Genomic DNA, 23,061 nt, shown 5'->3' with positions numbered 1-23,061 from the left:
GATATGGTCTGAAAGATCTGCTACAGATCTACAGAGAAGATATTTGTGTGGAAAAGTATGGAATTCTGAAAAGGCAAATATTTAGGCCCCCTGGTCACATTCTTCTTTCTGTTGTCTTTGAGGTCACAGAGTGTGTTCTCCTTCTCCGAGGCAGTATATTACATGGATGCTCGTGACATGAGGCGTTGAACTGCCAAGATGTATTGATCCCTCGCTTCCTTCACTAGCCGACTTGCGTCTACCCTTAAACCGCCGACACAATGCTGGCACGACGGTCCTCGGATCTCCGGGGGGAGTTAGGGGCGTGCAGCTGTGTTTGATGCATGATGGGACCAAAGGGGGGTTGAATGTTCAGGCCTGCTCCACCCTTTCATTTGTATTTCCCCTAGCGCTGTAGTGCTATCCAAATAACTTATGGCTGTTGGTGAATACGCCGACAGGACCTTTGTGAAGGCAGCGAGGCAGACAAGAGTTGCCACAGGGAGACCGGCTGTGGGAGGGGATGAAAGTTTGGTTTAGCTTGTTCCCATATTGGCAGTCATTTTTTTTAGTTTTGTTTGGTGGCTATCCAAAGCATGTCCCTGAATGTCTGCTTTATGAATTATAAATATTTAACACATCAAGAAAGAAAGAAAATTGGTTTCTTATGTATTATCAATTACTAATCCATGGCTAATATTTTTAAGAGCCAGTGAGCCTATGTGAGAGAGGTCAGGGATAGTGCAACCTCTGCATTGTCATGGTGATCCCCCCCTAACTGTCATCCATACAGCAGTAGGTAGCAGGTGCCATTAGCCAGTCAGTCACTCAGTCAGTCAGTGCTGTTCGTGTAGCACTGTAGGTAATGAGAGCTGACACAGAGTGACAGTGCAGACAGGAGGACATGCTGTCACTGCAGCTCAGGGGACACGAGGACGTCCTCTGGTGTTGTTTACTCCTCACTATGTACATTAATTCTGCTGATCCCTGCCTGCGATGATGCCGGCCTCCTTTTCCTGCTTCTTCTTCTTCTTCTCTTCCCCTCCACCCTCCACCCTCAGGCTACAGAGAAGAAGCAGCTCAGTCTGGAGACGACTCCAAACTCTTGTTTATGCGATGGATGTGCTCTGCGTCCAAGACATATTGGGATACACAGAGTTGGGTGAGCTCAGTTGCTCTCGGGACAACTCGGTGAACTTGTGTTTTTTCCCCCTTGAGGACAAGCGATGCAGTAATAACATGCTTCAGGTGTGCCTGGCGTTGCTGACATATAGCAGGAATGTGCTCCTGCAGGCAGAATGAGGCTGGAAAGAAACGGTGGAATGTGCCTTTCAGCTGGAGGGCTGTCTGGCTCTGCCACTGACTCTCTGATGTAGTGCTGAAAGTATTTGTCAGTTATTTGTTTATTAAGATTGACAGAGTGAATTTTGATCATCAGTGAATCATTTATAAAGCAACACTGGGTACAACTAAAAGCATATTAATAGTCCACTATCATTCCGAATATCACAATATTCTGAATTTCATACCGGCTATGTAAACAGCATAGTCCATTGGGATATTCCAAAAGAGGTCTGATTCCGAACATAGCATTTTCTGATGTGGGACATGCTGGTATTATTCCCCTTTTGATAGCATTCTCTGGACATGTATACAGCACATTTGGAATATGCTTCTGAATTTTTTACACGGCCTCTTGCCTATTTACGGTCAGCTCTGTGTCATCATGGATTTGTTGTTTACAGACCAACTCCCCAACTCCCCATCCAAGGCTGTAATTTGGAGATACATGCCCCAACAAAAAGCCCACATCTCTGCTTGGAACAAAAAACACACCTACTTTTAAACATTGTGAAAGACTTGAATATCAACAAGTTTTTGCATACGCACGAATATCGCAGTGCCAACCTTTTCCAGAAGGTGGTTAAAAGAGCCTGTCGTCGCATGGTCTAACTAGTCTGCCACTGCAGGAAAACTTCAAAATAATCCTGGCACATGTGACAGCCATTCCACTTTTCCATATTTTGACATAGTAAATGACACGTTGGGGCACCTCAATCGGAGTATGCACGGCTGCATGTACTGTAAATTGGAATATTAGTGGAATATTCGTTTTGATCAGCCCTGTAAACAGTAGGGGTGGGAATCACCAGAGGCTCCATGATATGATATTATCACGATACTTAGTTATACGACATTTTGTGATTTTAAATATGTCGCGATATGCTTAGTTTTGCAACAATATATATTGCGATATATTGCTATTTATTATTATATTAGTAATATTAATAATTTATATAACTTAAAAAAACACATATGACAATATGATATTGCCTCACAAAAAAATCATGATACTATGCTGTATCGATTTTTTTCCCCATCCCTAGTAAACACCTTAGTTTGAATATTGTCTTTTTTAGAATAATGGCAAAAAACAGAATATTTTGTGCATGTATAGTCTTTAATTCTAGTTTTTTTTAATGTGTGTTTAAATTGCACATGTTTCCTTTAGTGGAAGAAAACAAGTGATTTAAAGATGTCCCCTTGCATAATTTGTGATGGAAATTTTTAATTTCTCGATCTTTTATAGACCATACAAATGATTTATCAATGAACTGGCACAAGAGAAATGTGAATACTTTATGTTATGCGACTGGAATTTCCTAATTATCTAGGAAGTGTTCTGGAAAGAACTGTATAATGTGGTACAATTATAGGGACATAGGAGTGTCCCTAAAGCAGCATTCATTGAATGTTAAGTCATTATTGGAAATTGTTATTCTTCATATATGTTGAATTAATTGTCGATAGATTTCATTTTTTTTAGCCAAACTGCAATGCTCTGACTAAAAGACTCTCTGGTCAAACCAGTAATTGATTGTTTATTTTGTTTATTTTATTTGGATCCCCATTAGCAGCTGCGCACATATGTGGGGTCCACACATAAAATCACATAGAATGAAAGACGAAACAAAACAAACAAACAAACAAAAAAAAACTTCCAATTATAATAATAAATATTATATATATAATATATATTATAATATTGGAAGTGTTCCAGTTGAACATAATCTCTATTTTCTATATTATTAGGACAAATAGAAAAGTTCTTACCAGAAAACTTTATGAAAGTTATTTGGAAATTATTGTGAAAATATGGACCTTTAAAATAAAGTGCTATGAAAGAATCAACAGCTTACTCATTAATGATCAGTAGATATATTGGTGCTCACTTGTATTGTGCTTACGTGCTCACTCTCGAAATCCTTCAGGTACCAAATAGACAACAAAGGTGCACTACTATGTGATTGCTGCCTCCCCCTTACCAGCCTTTTCACAACCATTTGCTACTGTCTGAGACCTCAGCAGAGTACAGTGAGACCCCGCAGCAGTGGGCTAGTTAGGATAGCAACAGACTGTGTAGGACACACACACACACACACACACACACACACACATAAACACACACACACACACAACTCCTCTGAGAGGGGTCAGGGTGGAGTAATAGTAGCTCTAATCAAACCACCACAAGACAAAGCAATGCTTGGAAATTTGGCCGTGGAAAAAGGCCTGGAGCCAGAGCCAGCACTTTGATGGCTTCCTTTTGAGTGGTAGGATATAGTCTCCTGTTTCCTGTGTTTGCTCCGTCTCGCTGTGTGTGTTAGTGTATGTGTGTGTGTGTGTGTGTGTGTGTGTGTGCGTGTGATTGATGGCTCATTGATTGAGCAGCATGCTCCCATTCCCTCTCTCAGCCAGCTATCCGTCCCCTGGCTGTCTGTAACCAGCCGGCCCAGCACCGGCTGTTCGAAAGTATGCGAGTGTGTGCACATTCATGTTTGTCTAAGTGCATTCTGGAGGAAATCACTGATCTAGCAGGTGTGGATCCTCCTCTCTCTCTGGCCACTTGTCAGCGTCTTATTGTTCAGACGTACAGACTAGATAATGTGTAACTCGGAGCACATTCTGGCTCGGGCAATATTTAACACCAGTTCATGTCACGCAGTTAATATAATAATGTTTTAAGAATCCAGATGTTACAGAGGGGTCTTTGTATTGTCATCCTCGTGGCTTTTGGTGCAGTTAAATTCTAGAAATGCATGTATCCTCTGTTACTAGGCGTAGTGAAAATTTTCTGTACCAGTTCCAGAGCTGCAGCAGTGCTACCATGGAACAGTAAATATAGCCTCAAGCCCTCCATTTGTTACAGTTTATGATGTGCAATTTGGTGGCTTTCAGACCAATAATAGTTAACAAGACATTTATGAAATAACTGCAACAAATTACTGCATCTGGGGATACAGTAGTTCTCAAGTAAATATAGAAGCCACCCTTCCAGGGGGACGCAGTGTGTGTGCTTGGTGCAGTGTCCTCTTTCCGCAGGTTCCCACACGTATGTCGGAGGAACGGAGTGATTTCTTCAGAAAGGCATAAAACTGGTGTAAAGTGATTTATTTGGGGAAACCCTCAGGCTGAATGAAAGAGAGCTGGAGGAATGATAATACGTCTGAAGTATTTTTATGAGGATGAGAGTGTGAAAATCATTTGAAGCATGTTGTGGTGCATATGCTGCACATTAGATGTGTTTTCTTTGCGTGCAGAATAAATGTAGAAGAAGAACCTTCGTGTTCAGTGTCAATCTACTGTGTGTATTGCTGTGCTCATCCATTTTAAGACTGACATTGCTCACTTTGCTTATTCATCGACAACAATGCACGAGCTACAACAGGTTTTGGGTCAAAACAATGGAAAAAAAACGGCTCCCCAGACTTGTGTTTACGTTCCCAGTGGATGTGTGTAACATGTCTGCAGTGCAGCGTGCCTTTCTCCCATGGCTCAGGCCCCCTGTTGGCGCTCTAATACTGTTGCAGCCCGGTCCGTTAAGCTGTGTGAGGTCTGCAATGACAGGAAGACAAAGGCATATTTTTCTGAGCGGGGGGCTCCAAAGTGGGCCGCGGTGTTTCGTTGCCCCCCGTCTATGTCCCAACTGAAGGAGAAAGTTGTCCGTGGCCTTGAGAGCAGAGAGAGTGAGGAGGGGGGATACGGCCCACTGTTTTCAAACTGTGTCTTTATGTCTCCCCTGACTGTGAGTGTGCCACAGCATTTCACAATGGAAGCCATTGTTTGTTTGGGGGAGAAAGTATGGGTATTTTGTTTCAATCATTTCTTGAAGTCTTATGTTTGACACGGTGGGGGCTTAGCACTTCCTGTGGTTGGAGGCCGGCTTGTTCTCTGTGCCCATTTCCCTGCCTCTGTGCTGGCATCTGTCCTCTCTGCCCTCTGTGTTATCCTTTGAATGCTCCAGTTTTACTGTATGTTCACACTTGTGGAGTTTTGTAATGATGAGGCTGCAACTTTGTGGATTATCTTTGTAGTGGGACATGCTAGATGGGAAGGGGTTTGGAGCTATTGAGCTATGTCATGCTGGCATGGACTGTAGGTGGTTTAACGTCCAGGCAGACTCCTTCTCCATCTGCCCCATCCATATTCCCCACTGCAACCCCCTTCATTCCTCCCGCGGCGCTACAATGACATTTCACCTCTCCTACGTGCACTGACTCCTCCTTAATCCGACTAAGAGCTAATCTCTCGTGGAGGGATGTGATCCTCCTGGACTGAACACTGTGTCTGGCCGTGGCAGAGCGGAGGAATGTCAGCTGACTGGCTGACTTACACACACTTCTGTCACCCTCCCTCCATCCTTTTTGCCTCCACCCTCATCAGACATGGAGCACCTGTCTGGCGCAGGGATCGATCCCGGTGATTAAGACCTCCCCAAACAGGCACATCTCTTCACTACACGTCTGTTTCAATACATTATATAAATAGATGGTCTAATTTCTCTTTTTCCTCCAGCACATCTTTTATATATTAAGCAATTATTTCTCAATGTGCCTCCTTTTTTTTTCTCTCTGTGTGTCTTTCTCTCCTTCCCCGTGAGCATCCTTTTGTTTCATTACTGGAGACATATCACAGTGCAGCCCAGCTGGTAATTTAGTGAGCTGTCTGCTTGTGAAAATGTCAAACCTAGGCTTTCACAATAATAGCGTGATGCGCCAACCAAAACTCCTCACTTGGCTTGTGTTAATTAAGGAAGTCCTGCTTGAGTTTTGGAGCCTGAAAGAAATCATAGTATATGTGAGATATGTTTATATTGTGCGTGTGTGTGTTATAGTTTCGTTCTTCTTTTGTTTTTTTGCTCCTTCCTTCCCTCTCTCTTCCCTCCTCCTGAACAAGAGTGGCCATGTAAGCTGCTGAGGTCCCTAAAAGGGGCACATGAAGCCGAATGTTTGTGTGTGTGATGGAGAGACAGAGAGAGAAACGGCCTGGTTGAGTAGAGAGAAGGAGAGGAGGAGGAGGAAGAACTGAATTCTCCACCCACCCTGAAAAGAGGAGGTGAAATATGGGGATAGAACCATGATGTCACTGGCAGCCAATAGGAAGTGTGGGCTGGGGACTGTTTAAGGCCTGTCAGCTGTCCTGCTCCATCCACATCGACTGCCCTCCTCTGTGGTTGGTACAGTAAGGCCTGAGCCGGCTTTATCCATAGTCTGCCCCATCTTTGTCCTTTGTCCTTTGGCCTCTAGCCTCTGACCTTTGACCCCTGTGCCTGTCCTGGGCCCACATAGCCAAACGCCCTGCTCCCAGTCCCCCATGCTCATGAGCCCAGCTCTCTGTAGTTGATACTCTGGCTGATTTGCAACCGAAACCGTGTCCCTAAACTAAATATGGTAGAGATTAGATAGGAGACTGCAGTCTGTCATTCCCATGGTTTCCACTCTATCATGACTGCACCGCTTGTGTTTGAAATCAGAAGTGAACGTTAGACTTGCGTCATGGTAAAATCTGATTAACACCCCAACTTAGGTCGAAGCTGAGGAGCTGTGTCTGCACTGAGTGTGTGAGAGAAACTTACCGAAAGTGACGTAACCCCCCCCCCCCCCCCCAATTTGTACAGAGACTTGTAAACAGTGACGTTTTTTTACTGCACAGGCTTTTTGCTACAGCCATATATGGTGCTGTTGTTAATGCGGAGTTTACTGTTTACTGCACTGTAATGGCTTTTTCATGTAATTGGTGCCTTTATATTTATACGGTAACCCACACCGGCTGTTTGTCACCTTCAACCGCTCGGAACAAAGGAGATGTTTAAGGAAATACAGCCCCTGCTTTTGGTATTCAGGCACAGTCTTTGATGTGAAGGATCAAGTGGAAAGCAGCGCGTTGTTAAATGCTGCCAAACATTTCCCATCATTGGTCCTCTTTGGTCTTATCAGTGTGCAAACATGACACAAAGTCAGCAGTAAGTGCCTTTTATTCTTGTGTGTTGTTCAGTTGTCCGTGAAGTACCTGCAACCTGCAAGCTTTTAACTCCCTGAGCAGATAGGAAATTGGCAAAACAAGCACGAGGATTGTAAAGAGAATGTTGCAGACCTGCTCTATATGAAAGTGTCAGGGGATACCTTTTGTTGCGTTAATTGAATTGAATGTACTTTATTTCATACAATAAAAATTTAAATATATCAACCTAAAAAACAGACTTTAAATAAGCAATTCATTTCAGCAGTTCATGTCTGAAATGGAGAACAAAGAAGCAACATGCTTGTCTAGTCCAACCCCTATTTGATACTAATCAGTACTCAATCATATAAACAACTATAAAAATTTGATTAATAGGAAAAACGAAACCTCTGACATGCCTCATTTATGCACAATAAAGCTTTATATCACACAGATACCGGATCAATGCATTACCATTTCACTGTGATACCATCTGGGACTGTGGTATCTTATCAGACCATTACACTTGAAAGGACGAGCCTAAAGTCTCAGCGCAAGGCTCTCCAGTTGGAGAGAATAGTCTCAGTGTCCCGTCGTAACAGATGTTAACTCTGGGCACAACTGTCCCTGCTGAACCCGCAGCTTGTCCTTTTTAAAGAACGAGAGCAGCCTCACAAAAAGGATACTGTGTGTACCCTCAAGAAACTCACTGTGAAAATGAAATTAAGTGGAGGAAAAAGGAAACCCTAAATCCAGATGTCATATTTGAAGTGGCTAATAGGACTGTACAGAACGTCAGGCTCCACTGAGGTGGCAGACACTGAGGCGTATATCCCAGAGAGAGGAGGGAGATGCACTGGAGAAATGGGCTGAGCAACGGCATTTCACCGCAGTCTGTCTGCGTGTGCCAGCAACCAGCCACTGTCATCTCAAAGACAAGACTGCAGTCAGACATACAGACAGAGACTGCAATGTAGCCTAGGTATACAGTTGGGTTGCATGGTCCTAAATATGACCCCCCATGCACACACACACATGCTAACAAACACCAATCCTTACACACACACACACACACACACACACACACACATAAACTGAACAGTAATTTCAGGATTTACAGTCCACTGGCTATCAGCTCAGTAATCGACTAATGGCCTTCACAGTGTTTGCAAAGCACTCCATTTTAACCTGGTAGGAATGTTCGCAATGAACACAAACTTATCCCCATCAGCTTTTTTAGCTCAAGGCAAATGTTGCTATGCTTAATGAGGATTAGGGCCTCCTTGAAGTCGATGTGAAATGAAGATGTGTCATTTTGAATCCAGACGTCGTGCCAGCAGGGAGAATGTATGCCGGACGGCGTGCCAGGACGAAGTCTGGGCACCGTGTGCCGCAAAGCTGCAGATGGTCATCTACAGAAATAGGCCTTGGCACCGGAGCCACTACTATTCTGATGCTCTGATGATGATAGGCTGAACCAAGTTTGGGTATGGAGTAAAAATGTTACACAAACTGGTTGCTTGCGACATTTCAGTCACAGTTTAAAAAAAAACAAAACAAGGCGTTTATTAAAGTGCTGTGGAGTTTGAGAATCAACATCAGCCCATATGGCTGGAGGTTCTCTCTGGGTAGCTGCCTGTCTGGGGACAGGTGGGTACACAGCCAGGTGTTAGACTGAGCCTGCAAACATCCAGCACCTGAGCCAAATGAAGCATTAAGTTGCTCATTTTATGTGTACAGTTTGTTATGTTTCTCCCCTGTGTTGCATAGTAAAGCTTGTGTTTGATGGATACCATGTACAGTTTAAACAAGTATCCAAGCTCTGTAGCGATTGTCTTCATGGGTGTCTCCTGTACATTGACAAGAGGGATTAGAGCGTGATGTGTACGAGGCTGCAGGGATGTGAGGGCTTGACACGCTCTCGCTAACCCCTACCAGTCACCCAGCTCGCAAAACAGTCAGCCAACACATCTCTGCAGCCAGCCAGCACAGCACTGCCAGGAAACACACTGTATTTAATGAAGCAGATCTGGGAAGTCAGGTATTTTTAGAAGCCACTTTTAGTGAGAGGAAACACCTCAGAATCTGTGAGGGGAAAAAAAAAACCAAAACATTGCCTGAATTCTCCCCGAAGTTGCATTTCCCATACTAATGCCTATCTTTGCATCTTACTTAGCTATGCAGCTTGTCACCTTCGGCGCCTGCAACTGATTTCTGTGAATGTCATTATCGAGAGGGGAGAAAACAACAAACATTAGACTGGCGGTATTTTGATTTGCCCCTGCTGAATGGATTGACGGTCACACTGATTTTAGCATCGGAAATGCGGCAGGTGATGCACTTACTTGCCATTCATTGGGTAACAACAGCCACAGAGCAGGCGTCTCTGTGATAATACCTGACTCAGACATGTTGTTCAAGATGGATCAGAAATTATTCTGTTTGTTACATTTGTATGATTGCGCAGTGGACTTGTTTTTCAAAACCATCCAAGTAATGACAGTCACTGTGAGTGAGTCCTCAGCGGAAGTTGGATAGTTGCTGGATCAAATGAGGGAGATCGCCACAGGCCCGTCTTCGTCCTGCAAATATGACTCTAGGGGTGCTTCTGTCGAGGGATGAACTGGGACTCTGGGACTTTGGGTCTAAATAGATGTCTGGCCTTCAGGGATTCAGAGGTTCAGCTTTGGCCTGGGCTCAGCTATGGGGTCTTTGAAGGGTTTGACCCCACTGATCATGTCTACACATTTGGATTCCCCATGATGTAGCTCTTTTTTAAAGGGACTTCGGCGTGTTAAATTGCACTCTCTTATAAACCGTCATGCCAAATATTTTTCTTCATCTTTCTGTACATGAATTGGGAGCAGCTGTTTTTGTTATTGATTAATCTGCAGGGTTTTTTCTGGACTGTTACAAAAAATGTTACACAATAGTGAAAATGCTCACTACAGTTTCTTAGAGACCAAGGCAGCTTCTTTAAATTGCTTGTTTTATCTGACCAGATGACATCAAATTAGAAATTTTGAGAAGTTGGAACTGGCAAATATTCAAAATATTTGTCTGAAAAATGACACAGTATTGCAGCAATATTAGAATAGATGCCAATTTGTTTTCCTTTAATGACCGAACCAAATAATTGCCCAACTTGCTCAGCTGTACATGGATTACATGATGTTCAGATATCTCAGTAGTTTTTTGGTAATAGCCTATTAGTGTCCCTATCTACCATGTTAAATTTTTTGTTAACTAGAATTAGAGCTTGTGGCTAATACTTAGTTACTTGCAATAAAGTATAGCAAATAATATCTGATTATTCACGTACACTGTATTTGTCATTGTTTTGGGAAAAGAGTCACTTTCCTACTGTTTTAATGTGTCTTTAATAGCTTTTAGACCATCATCTACCACTTAAGTGCTAGAACACAGAGTGTTTTCACGTGTGACAGAGTTGCATACCTGCATCCTGTTAGTAAGTGCAATCGGCAACAATAACAACAACAACAACAACAGCAGCTGCAGAGTTGGGCCGAAGCCTGAGGGTAGAAGGAAGCGATGTTGTTGTGACTGAATGCGAGTGAGGGGAAATGCCACGCATGCCTGAACCTCACAGACCAGCACATAGTTTTGTGAAAAACACATTGCTGGTCTTTAGTGGGCATGGGAGTGGAAGAGACCCAGAAACACTGGGACGGGGAGGAGTGGGCTCACACACACACCTTTGTGCGCAGGACTGAACAGAGATTTAGCCAAGCTTTCCTGAGCCAGCTGTCTGCATGAGAAAATCACATCATGACGCTGTGCACTAGTGTTCCCCCTCCTGAAAAAAAAAACAAAACTCTGATCAGCAGAAAGGTCGATCTTGCCGAACACGCACAGCCAGACACGTTCCGTCTGAAAAGGTGGAAAACACCACTTTAGATTAGACCAGTCCATCCCAACACTTGAGACTCTATTGCTGCAGCGGCAAGACAGCGCTGGAATCTCTGATGCGGTTTGCCTTTGGCTGTGAGCGGAGGAAGCATCCTCTCTCTGGCCGTCTGGGCTGATGTGGTTTAAACAAGTGTCTGTAGTGATCCACTGGGGGCTCCGAGGGAGGATCGGGTTGCCGGATGAGGATGTGGCCTGATGGAGCTCAGGGAACTGGGGGGTCGGCCTGCGATCCGGGCTGCAGCAACCCCTGATAGGCCTTCCGTCTGCTACTGTGCTCCTGTTCTGCTACCTTACTGTCTGCTCTCAGCTCTGGTAACCTGAGCTCAGCGGCCCTGACTCTGTGCAGAGTGGGAGGCTTTGCATCCCCACAGTGCAGTGGATTATTGTAGTGTGCAGCAGAGTGAATACTTGGGTAAATGGAGGTGATGTAGAGATAAATTTAATCATGTCCTAATGGAGCTATGGGCCCGTTTACATTGTGGAGCAAGGACAGGCGGTGTGATTGACACTTAACTACAGCTACTATAATAACCTCCTTTAAAATCATGCAGTCACAGCAGAGTATGACCTTTGTTGTCATTGTACAAGTATGAGATTTAGTTTGCAACATCCATCATAATGCTATAATAAATAAGGTTTTATTTATATATGTAAAGACACACACACCTGTAAAAATAAAATATAAATATATCTAAATAAAATAATTATTATAATACAATAATATACATAACATACATACAAAAATGAATTCTAAATATATAAATAGAAGTAATAACAGCTTAAACTTAAACAAAACCAAAAGAGGGAAATAAATGTTTCCTAGATTAGCTGAAATTTCTCTCGCTTGCCGTCCCTCAAATATCTTATTTTCTCAAGATGAATAAAGCTCATCAAGTCATGTACCTCGATGTCATGAGTAGGTGGGAGATTGTATGATCTAGCTATTAAAGTAGAAAAGGCGAGGGCACCCTGGTGAAGATTTGAAAGTTTTGTGCTTTTTGGGGAGAGGCCAAAAAGTGCAATGAGTGGGCACGGGCTGATTACAGAGCCCAACACTATTGACAGAGAGGTAAAGATAGATTTCGACAAAGCAAGCAGAACATCTGTAGCAGTGTGGCTGGTGCCTGGCTACATCTGTCACACGTAGGATCTGTGTCTGGCTTTATCTTTGCTAATCTGACTTTAGTCGAATATATGCGATGCCAAAATCTCAAGGCACACCTGTATTTATATCTGTGCACAACAGCTTCTGTAACGTGCTTTATCACTCTTATCACGACATAAGACAATAAAAATAAGAAAAAAAAGACAGGTAGCTGCCATGATACTGTCTACTCTTTTAGTGGTAGGTGGTGTTCGCTGGTGCTTGCTTGTAATTTGCTTCGTACAATAAAGCGATCCATTGTCCCACTCATGGCTTTCTCCTTTTTATTGTTATCATCCCTCACACTGGCTGCCAATCAGGCTTTTGATGTGTCACACACTTATAATTCCTACGTGTAAACGGCGACAAATAGGTTCCCCGTGAAGGTTTTTTAAATTAAATGACATTTTTAGCCAGAGTTTGCCTCTATATTAGGAAATGGGTACACAACATACTGATACAGTCGATATGAATGATATGACATGATTGCAACAATTATGTGTGGTTATCACAAGATCTCATGGCACACCTGGATAGGCATCACGCCACACTGGTCTAAGTCTACTCCCCAGTATTGTCTAGTTGTGTTAGTGGATGAGGAAGAGAGACTTGCAATAACTTTATCAAGTGCCGACACGGCTCCCTTATTGTTGACATTCATTTCTAAATTGGTGTCAAGGTGCATTTGGAAAGGGAGTCTTGGAAACTCTGGAGCAATTTTCCTGACAAAATCTCAAATCTGGAAATACTGAAAATGATAGGTTTTAGGGAGGTTAAACTGTAAAGACAGTTAGGAGAGGTTTGCAAAAAAATCCATCTATGTTTAGGTCTTTAAATGTTCTAATGCCCTTTTTAGACCAAGAAAAATAAAACTTGCTTTTGATTAACACTCAGCTGACGTGTGTTACTGTCTGCAGACTACCTTTCATTTTCATCTGAGCTTCCCAGTCATGTTTTGTTATTTAGCTGACGTTCCAGCTCAGAGTCAGCACTATTTACGGGAATAATCTGAGTAAGGCTTGTTGTTGAATAAGCTATGGTTTTCCCTTAACTTATGGTTTCTCCGAAATCTGTGGAAAAGCCGTGCTTAATCACTATGGTTACGACTCCCCCCTCCGAATGCCTGCTCAAGAGAGGACTTGTTTACCATCTCTGCTCCAGACTCAATAACATGTCAATCATCGGGATTAGAACCTCCCCTGCCCACCTGCTATTGGTCCAGCCGATCGCTCCCAGTTTAACCCCCACCCTCCTCTTCCCAGACACCCTCCTCCCTGTCGTCCCTCCCCTCGAGCCCCACTGTGAATAATGAATGATTTCCCAACTGTCTGTCACGCTTCCTACTTATCTTTAGTGACGCAGGGAAAACGCACTGTGCTTTGATATCTCGGGAAGAATACACTGTTTAATCTTTAATCAGATCGTTTTTATGTTTTCACTTGGGCTGACACCTTGGCATTGGTTCGGGAAAATCACACCAGTTTACCAAATTCCATATGTTTGCACACTATACTTCATCCTCAGACGGGGCAGTGTCCTGCTGGCAGTAAACGTGTCACCAGCCTCCCAATGTAAACAGTGTAGTAGTCACTTACACAGCGTGCTCTCTAGCAAACGGGACATGACTCGCATTCAGATGAGGAGCGCTGCTGCACTGCAATCCTCTTGCTCTCAAGCACCAGCGTCCTTATACAATAAAGTAATGCTCCTTTTTTTTTTTTTTGAGAATGCAACTTTGAACCCCTTCACCCATCCTCCTGCTACACACACACACACACACAGACACACACCACACAACCTTCTCCAGACGGACAGTGTTGAAATCTAGCCATGTTGTTATCAGATTGAAGCAGCTTTTTTTTTGATACAGACTATGGGGAAAGAGGAAGGGTAAGGCATGCTCGATGGGCCCTGTGTCACATGACCCTGAACCCCACTTGCATGCTGCGCTTTAAGAAGGCAAGGCCAGCCTGACAGAGAAATGGATTTGATGTTTGCCACCTCTTCTGCTTTACTGCAGTCTCATTTTTTTTGTGCAAGACCAGAACTTATATCCTCGCGTGTTATTTTATTTTCAGCTTCATGTTCCTCTTTTCTTATCTCTCATTTCACCTCCATGATCATGTTTGTTGCCAAAATAGCCTCCTCATCTCAGGTTTCTGTAGTAATTCCTGAAATTATTATTGTGTTGCTGCAGCGGAACAAGGGATTAACATTCCCCCCCTTGAATCCTCTGCGGCCTGACACATTCTGCGGATTCCTCGCATAGTCCAGAGACTGGAGGACACCTTTAGAACAAGAAACAAACAGTGCACAGTGCTTGTCTGTCTCTCTCAGCGCTGTCGCCGGTGCCTCTCCCCTCGCGCTGCTGCCGTATTTAATGGCGGTTGTAGGGGATGCACGAGCTGCTTAGAAGGAGACTCCTCAGTGCTGACTGTCGCCTCGCTTACTATTGATGAAATGGACCTGGCCACTCCACGTGTCGCAGTGCTCTGGTGAGCAGCAGAGGCAGGCCGGTGGTTGGCTATGGTGTCTGACCTGACTGCTTAGGGAGAGAGCAGGAGGGGAGGGGGGTTGTGTAACTACTGTATGAGAGGAACAACATCATAAACCTCCCCACCCCCACTCCCAGCCGTTTGACTTATTTGACTCCACAGCCTCAGAGCATTGACAAAGTTTTTGTCTCTGCAGTTTGTTCCCTGCAACAGTTACTTCATGTGACACATTGTGTACTTACATAAGGTCAAATCCCAGCCTGCTGATGCTTCTGATTTATTCCTGCTCATATCAAACATCCCATAAGGAGACTGCAAGGATGATGACGTCTTATCTTAAGAGGAGCCCCTTGTTAAGTAGTCCCTTTCCTTTGAAGTAGTGGAAACCTACAATGCCCTGCATAGCTATGTGTAGAGAGCAGCAGCGTGGAAATAGGGCCGCATTAGGAGCATCTATAAATAGAGGATTGTATCCTTGATACCACGGGTTGTTTGGTCACACAGTGAAACCGGGTCGACTTATATGGATTTAAGGCAGCGACTCCCCCTCCCTCCGCTTTCTTCTGGCGGAAGGTATGCATGTTTGGAATTTCTCTCCATTGAGGAATCTGTTAAAATGATGCGGGAGAGGAAGGGACCTCCTCCAATAAGGCTCATTAGAGTTTGCCTTGGCTGCCCCCTTTTGGTCGGATTCCAAGAAAATGAAGCCTCCCTGATGTTCCTCTCTCTTCTTCTTCTTTTTTTTTTCCTCACCCTGCAAATGTGCAACACTGATCTGCCCGCTTTAAACACTCTAATGTGAGCATCATATTTCCAATCAAATCACAGCTGTCATGTGAGAAGCTGTGTGTCTTGGCGTTTGACGCTGTAGTTTTAAAAAAAGATCGTTGCCGTTTGTTTTGGAGCAGATCCAGAATAGTTAGATACACTATTCATGAGGTACCGCAGAGCCGGTCAACTCCCGGTGTGGCAGAGTGTGTACGTAGAGCACAGGAGAGGCCATAGAGCTAAATACTCTACATTATGAAAACACTCTTACTGCAGTAACTGCTGCGTAATCTCAAGGCCTGTCTTATCAGGAGAGTGTTGTTGGAAATTCCTGAGGTGCTGCAGTGTATTGAACGTAAAGATACTGTATCAGGTCTAGTGAATGAGATTTTCTTTTAAGGAAATACTCTTTTGTTTTTTCTTTTGTCATAGAATCCTGAAGAAATTTTCCAAACCGCCCATTTCACCTCTCCTGCCCTATTAGATTTGACTGAATGTGAGAAAGAATGGCAAGTATTTGGGAGACTTGTCAGGAGTGGGAACGATCATTCCCCTTCCCTCGTGGAGCGAAACTGGAGCTGGCACCGTGGGAGTGTGTGTGTGTTTGCTCTGCAGCATTACTGTAGTGCACCGTCACGTTCTTAACCTACACAGATGTTTTTGTAAAGCAACATGAAATATTCATCAAGAGATTAGCTCAGCAGCCGGCTTCATTTTCTTGACTGATTCACAAAGCGAACCAGCGATGCTCCGACACCCGTGTTTAATTTAAAAGCAAATAAACAAGCGGAGCTCCTTTTCCTCTCCGCTATCTGGCACACACATACCAACTCACATGTGCACACGTCACACACACATGCACACTCATTTTTCATCATGTGCACTCCTGTAGATGCATCTGTTATGGCTGACGGCGGAATTATTGACACTCATGACAGTGTAGTAATACGTGTAGTGTGACGGTCTTGCACATTATAATAATACATGTGAAAGAGAGTGGTAGAATGTGTGTTTTCGTGTACTTTTGTCTGAGCGTGTATGGTTGTGTGTGCATGCACATTTTCTTCTAGCTCTGGCTTTACACCAGGAGGCGGTTGCTAAGGAACCAGGAGTGCTGTGCCTCTTATTTCAGTTCAGTTCAGTGTAGTTCAGTTCAGCTTTATTGCCCCTGTGTGGAAATTTGTCTTGCAGGAATAACAAAGAGCATAACAATAAATAGTAAACACTTAAGGCAGTAATACACAAACAACACAAGGGTGCAGGGGAGGCAGGTCTTTGCTGCCTGCACAGTTTCTAATATGCAAAAAGAGCTTTCAAATAAACTATAATCGATTGCTTATCTGTGAAACATTTCCCAAAAGAAACCTGAAACTCTGACTCAGACTTTCCCAGGGCAGCTCTTTATCTAGACAGAGGCTCCTCAAACAGTGAACAATCATTAGCAGAAAGCACCTTGTCACCAGGCCTTTCACAATCATTCATACAAGGGCAGACACACACACACACACACACACACACACACACACACATACACACTCCAGGTGCTTTTTCTATGGAGTGGACTCGTCTGAAACTAGGACACCCCTGCCTGCAGTGTCTCAAGATTAGTTAGCAGTGGGAAATCATCTGCTTTCTCCCTTTTACATCTGCTTTTGCAGAAGTGCCTCTCTATAAATAGGCAACAGTAAAAATGCTTTTGAGCATTGAAAACAGAAGATGCCTCCCATTCACCTATTTCATCTTCGTCACTGTTAATCTGAGTGTAAAGCCGATGAGATCAGGAGTAGTTGGTAAATCTACAAAACAAGCACTGACCTAATTTCCATCTAATTACCTGAATGAGTAACTTTTGTCTATTCCGTGTCAGAGTTTGGCTTCAGAAAGACTTGCTCTCTACAGCTGCAGGCTGATATATGACTGGTCATTTTCTAAGCTGTGCTCAATAAATCTGACAAACTGTAAGGATGCACAATCTGTCAAATGTCTGTCCCAAGCAACGGGAAAATGCTGCGTGTCATTGATAACATATTGTTGTGGGTTTGGGTTTCTCGGTGATGCGCAGTAAACAGCGAGGAGCTTCTATTATTCATGTTGCTCAAGCTTAATTTGAAACACCCCACACAATCGTTTTTCTGTCAATTTCTCTCACAGCCTGGAAGGACATACGGTAGTTCTTTTGTAGAGACACTAGTGGTAGTGGGAGTGTTTTTTTGTTTTTTTTTAAACTGCAGTTGTCTTTTTTCCATTATAGAAGAATATTAATGACAAGATGATATATTGGTTCTGTCTAAACAATCCACTAATAAACTTTGATTGCAAAGATGTTCAGATTTTATGTAGTTCTGTTTTTTAGTGGCTCTCTGGTTGCAGATTTGGCTTAAAAAATGGGGTATGTAACAGTTTCTCAGCGAGGTGTACCTAATAAACTGGCAACTGAGTGTATATGTGCACATATTGGGTATGCACACGAACTCCATACTTCTCTTTAACCTATTTATGTATGCGTTCCGGCCTGTTACCAAGCAGTTATAACAAAACGCATCTTAGTATCATTGAAATCATTGTCTACGTTCATCATTTACTAACTTACTTACTCATTTACTCATTTACTTTAACATTTGTACTTGACATTTAAATCACAATCTGTCCTTTAAAGGCATTACTTCTGTACCCTTTTTGACCTTTGTCATCCTTGGTGTTGTAATAGCGCCCAGGAGAAACTGTTAACTCCACCCAAAACTGACCTCTTCCCATCTCTCTCTGTCTCCTCCAGTATGCCCACAACACTGCAAGCTCGCCTGCACAGACAAGGGGGAGTGCTGCCACAGCCAGTGCCTGGGCAGCTGCACCGAACCCAACAATGACATGGCGTGCTCCGCCTGCCTCCACTATTACCACGAGGGTCGCTGTGTGCCGGACTGTCCCCGGGACACTTACAAGTTTGAGGGCTGGCGCTGCATCACCATGGACCTGTGCTCCCAAGTGCACCTGCCCGGCGACACTCACTTCGTCATCCACGGGGGAGAGTGCATGCCCGACTGCCCCTCTGGCTTCACCCGCAACGAGACTAATCGGTAAAGACATACCCTTCACTCCTAGTTAAGCTCCTGGTGATTTGGAAATGTCATGTCAGGTGACACACTGAATGTACGAAATATTAGGAAGGGCTCCTTGAAACATTTTACAGTATATCCAAGATTTCTCAAGTGTTCTTTGTTTAATGTTCCGAGTTTAATTCGTTCGGCATCTAACCTGGTCTTTTACACACACAGAGCCAGAGGTCTTAGTATTATTTCCTGGCTAATTTCTGGGTGCAGAGCAGTGTGGTTTCTCTTCAGTATTCACAGACACTAAAGCCACTTGTGTTCACTGTGTACTCCTGCATAATGAATTCATTTGCATAAAATATCCTTGAGCTGAACTTCACCTGACCTGGTCCTTCACGGGCTCCTTTCTTAAAGTAGGACTCAAAGCTGGAAGTGCGAGAGGTCAAGAGCATGTTGGACTGTTAACGATTCAAGTTTAGACTTCTCAGACTGTTTAGAAAGAGTGAAAGGTGCTCAACATAGTGCCTTGTTTTCACCACTCTACAGATTAATACTCAGTGGTTTTAAGGAGAGACTCAACCAAAATGTCCACTTGACATTTCCTTTGTTTGACATTAACCCAGAACAAGAAAACTTCTTTGTGTGCAACGTTCCTCCCTGTTTTGTCTCGTCAATTCCCAAACTTTCCACGCAGACACTGCTGCTGTATATTTTTTGGCCATACCACGGCTGTTTTGTCTCTGAGGTCAATACAGTGAGTCACTCTCTCACGAAACAAGAGTTCAGATGAGGGCCCATAAAAGATTAAACTCTCTGTGTGAGAGGTGACCTTGTATCATGCACTGAATTTATTTGCCTGAATCCTTTGGAATGCTTGGGAGCTAGGGAGTGGACGAATGATTTCAGGGTGAGGTAGAAAAGTTCACAGAAGATTTTGCTCATTCTCTGACAGTTCCAACTTTTTTCTCTTTCTCCTTATTTACTCCCTCCTTCTTGTTTGTGCTGTGTACAGCATGTTATGCAATGCCTGCAACGGCCCGTGTGATAAGCCCTGCACATCACCTGTCATCGACTCTGTGGATGCTGCTCAATCCCTGAAGGACTGCACTGTCATCGAAGGCAACCTGGACATCAACATCCGCCGTGGAAGTGAGTGAAGCTTTACAGAAGCATAGTGCTTTTAAAGGTTAACTTAAGTATTTTTCAACCTTGACCCTATTTCTCCATGTTTTTGTGTCTAAGTGACAAATGTGATGGAAACAGTTTTGGAAGTTGGTCCAATATTTGGCGAGAGCACTGCAGCTGGCAGTGCCGAAACAGGCTGCAATGTAACCAGTAAGGGCATTTGTGCTCCATCAGTTCATGTCCACTTAAGCCCTGTTTCCACCAAAGATTTTTGGTATGGTACCTTAGGAACCAAAAGTAACCCTTCAGACATGGTACCTAGACCCTAGGTCCGCTTAGTGTTTCCACCACAAACAGTACTCTTTCATGTCAGCGGGGTTGATGTCCCTTATTGCTCCGTCCAGCTGTATTTCCTCATTTATCAGTATGCACCTCATTTATTGTCCACAGAACAGGCTGCAGTGAGTCTGTCTCAATGGGATATTTAAAAATGGCGGGTTTGTGTATTAAGTCCATCAAAGGCAAAAATATCTGGTCAAAATTTATATATATATTTTTAAATGCTTGAAGATCAACTCATAACTAAAAGTTTGTGTCATATAAAAACTAAAGTAATGGTCAAAGTTGTCACACTGAAATTTAAGGTGTGCTGATGGATTCACATCATCACCTCATGCATTGAGTAACATTACAAGTAAACGCTCCATCTTAAAAGCCACTGGCCTTCAGCCCAGTGTTTACTAATATGTGTAAAACTCTCCACAGTAGAACAGAGGTTACATGAGCCTCAAAACCAGCCACAACTCAGCCCTGAGCAGAGTGACGTCCTCTGTTGACCAGTCAACAGACTGCAGTGTTCACAGCTCCACTTTTTAGTAAAGGAGATCTGTGTGCTAGGTACCCCAACAGAGGGGGGACCAAAAATGGGGACAGTACGGAACAGTTCGTTTGGTACCATCCACAACGTTTTTACCAAACTGAGCTGAAGCGTGCCGCACTGCTTGGTGGAAACAGGGCTTTAAAGTATTTGTTTTTGCCACAGACAGGCTTAAATTGTTATTCTAGGTGTCTGACAACATTTTGGAAAGGAGAGAGATCCTTTTTGTTGAACCAGAAACAGCCCAATATCACTATCACCAAACCCACCAGACTACATTTAAATAAACATTAATTTTATCATCATAAAACACACTCCATTCAAAGTCAATAGAATCAAAATAAATCTCACAAAAGCCACCTTGGTTTGTTTGTCCACTGTTTCAACAATCCCCAACTCTGGTTTGGTTGAAATAAACCTTTAATTCACCCAGTTAGATGTGAAAATATACCGGTTCTATGCACACTCGAATTACCGTGTATTTAAATGGAGTCTGGTGTGTTTGCTGATGACCATTTCAGGGCTGTTTCTCAATGAACAAAAAAGATCTTACTCTTTAACAAGGAAGCTGTAGGGTTCCTTTGAATAAAGTTGTCCTCGAGTGGTTACATTGCAGCCTGTTTTGACGCTGCCGGCAGAAGCAGTCTTGCCCAATACTGGACCAATTTCAAAAATGTGTTTGTCCTATCGGTCACTTTGACACACAAACATAAGAAAATAGGGTAGAGGTTGGAAAACACCAAAGTTACCCTTTAGTGGCACATATAATGTAAATCTTGTAGCGTAACTAAACTTTGTAGACCGTACTACGCTACACAAGCAGGCTCATTTTTAATTCAGCTACAATCTCTCATACAATACACTATAGCCACCCATTATGATACTAACCTCGCTACACTTGACTGCCCAGCAAATATTATGATTACTGATACAGATAAAGTTGAATGGCTGTGTGGTCTAAGCTGCTGGGATCCGCAGTGAGGGCCACAAAATCAACATTACATCTGCTTCCTGCACTCTAACCCAATTATCACATTATGCTATAATGCTGTTTATTTGTTCAGTCGACAGGGCAGCTCACGAGCTAATCTCCACATATGATAAAGCTCATCGGGATATTTGCATTAAGAGCTAGCCCGAGTGTCATAGTAGCAGTGGAGATCCCTGTGGATTTCTTTTTTTTTTTTCAATGTGGCTCTCTGCTTTGCATCTGAGTGTGTTCATCCCCTGTCCCCAGATAACATAGCGTCTGAGCTGGAGAGCTTCATGGGATTGATTCAGAAAGTGACAGGCTATGTGAAGATTCGACACTCCCACGCACTTGGCTCGCTGTCCTTCCTCAAGAGCCTGCGTTACATCAATGGGCAGGAACTCATCGACAAGTATGTCTGCGCTGTTTGTCTGCACTTTGTGTCTGTGAATGTGTGCATGCTTGTCTGCGTGGTGACTGAGGGAATTAGAGGACATGAGCAGACCGCAGCCTAGCAGGGAGGTTGCCACCAACGTATCATTGAAGTTACATAAATGTCAGAGTGACTGCTTGTTGAATGAGTGTCTGCCCCGGACGCTGAATGCGTGCATTAATGTAAGTTTATAAGTCTAAATATATCAGCGTCTTGTGTATTGCAGTGTCATTTTTTAAATGATTCACTAAGTCCTGCAGACAGGCCAGATAAGTGATTGTGGCTACAAATGGAAAGTCTCAGGTCCATCAAACTGTGGTATCAGCAGCAGTCTTATTTATGAGGGAAAGCTTTTTTGGTAATGGCCAAAGGGGTCATGGGAAATCCTGTCGCCCTTCTTGTTGTCGTTTCTCCCAGGGTACAGTTTCACTCAGAGGAATGCTGTTGAGGATGGCAGACATTCCTCTCGCTCTGGAGGTGTTCTGCTGTGTTACTGACTGCCGCAGCTCAGAGTGTTAGCACGGCACTGTGTCTGTTTCATGTCCTCCTTTGTACAGTCCCAGGCTCATTGTGTGTCAGACACACAAACCTGACCTCATGTGACGTCTACCTGTTTCAGTGCTTAACGCTGCCACCAGGTGGCAAAAAGAAGATGTTTTTAACCACATTTCTGACAACTTAATCTCTCAGAAAACATGTTCACTTACAATAAAACTACCTTTTTGTTCATCTATTAGAGACGGTTTTAACCTCTTCTTGATCTCCTTCCGTTATCAGCATGTATGCATTCTCCGCCATCAACAACCAGCACCTGCAGCATCTGTGGGACTGGAATCAGCACAACCTGACTATTGGGAATGGACGTCTTTTCTTCCGACTGAACCCCAAACTGTGCATGTCTGAGATCCACAAGATGTGGGAAAAGACAGGCATAACTGTGAGGCCAGAGGAGGGAGATTTCCGTAACAACGGTGAAAGAGCCAGCTGTGAGTATATGCAGTATATTTTGATC

At 43.5% G+C, this 23,061-nt stretch overlaps 1 protein-coding gene across 1 annotated transcript in view; it reads left to right on the top strand.

The window, feature by feature from the left end:
• igf1ra (insulin-like growth factor 1a receptor) overlaps positions 1-23,061 on the top strand; it is a 94,369-nt gene that overhangs the window by 43,543 nt on the left and 27,765 nt on the right. The window contains exons 3-6 of the mRNA XM_033634173.2: positions 18,371-18,671; positions 19,657-19,793; positions 21,884-22,028; positions 22,827-23,035. Coding sequence (XP_033490064.1) covers positions 18,371-18,671; positions 19,657-19,793; positions 21,884-22,028; positions 22,827-23,035 — 792 coding nt within the window. The remainder of the gene's footprint in view (positions 1-18,370; positions 18,672-19,656; positions 19,794-21,883; positions 22,029-22,826; positions 23,036-23,061) is intronic.

Source organism: Epinephelus lanceolatus, chromosome 5 (genome assembly GCF_041903045.1).
Source record: "Epinephelus lanceolatus isolate andai-2023 chromosome 5, ASM4190304v1, whole genome shotgun sequence".
Classification (NCBI taxonomy): domain Eukaryota; kingdom Metazoa; phylum Chordata; class Actinopteri; order Perciformes; family Serranidae; genus Epinephelus; species Epinephelus lanceolatus.
The sequence above is the reverse complement of the archived record's forward strand: the minus strand, read 5'-3'. Positions and strand labels throughout refer to the sequence as shown.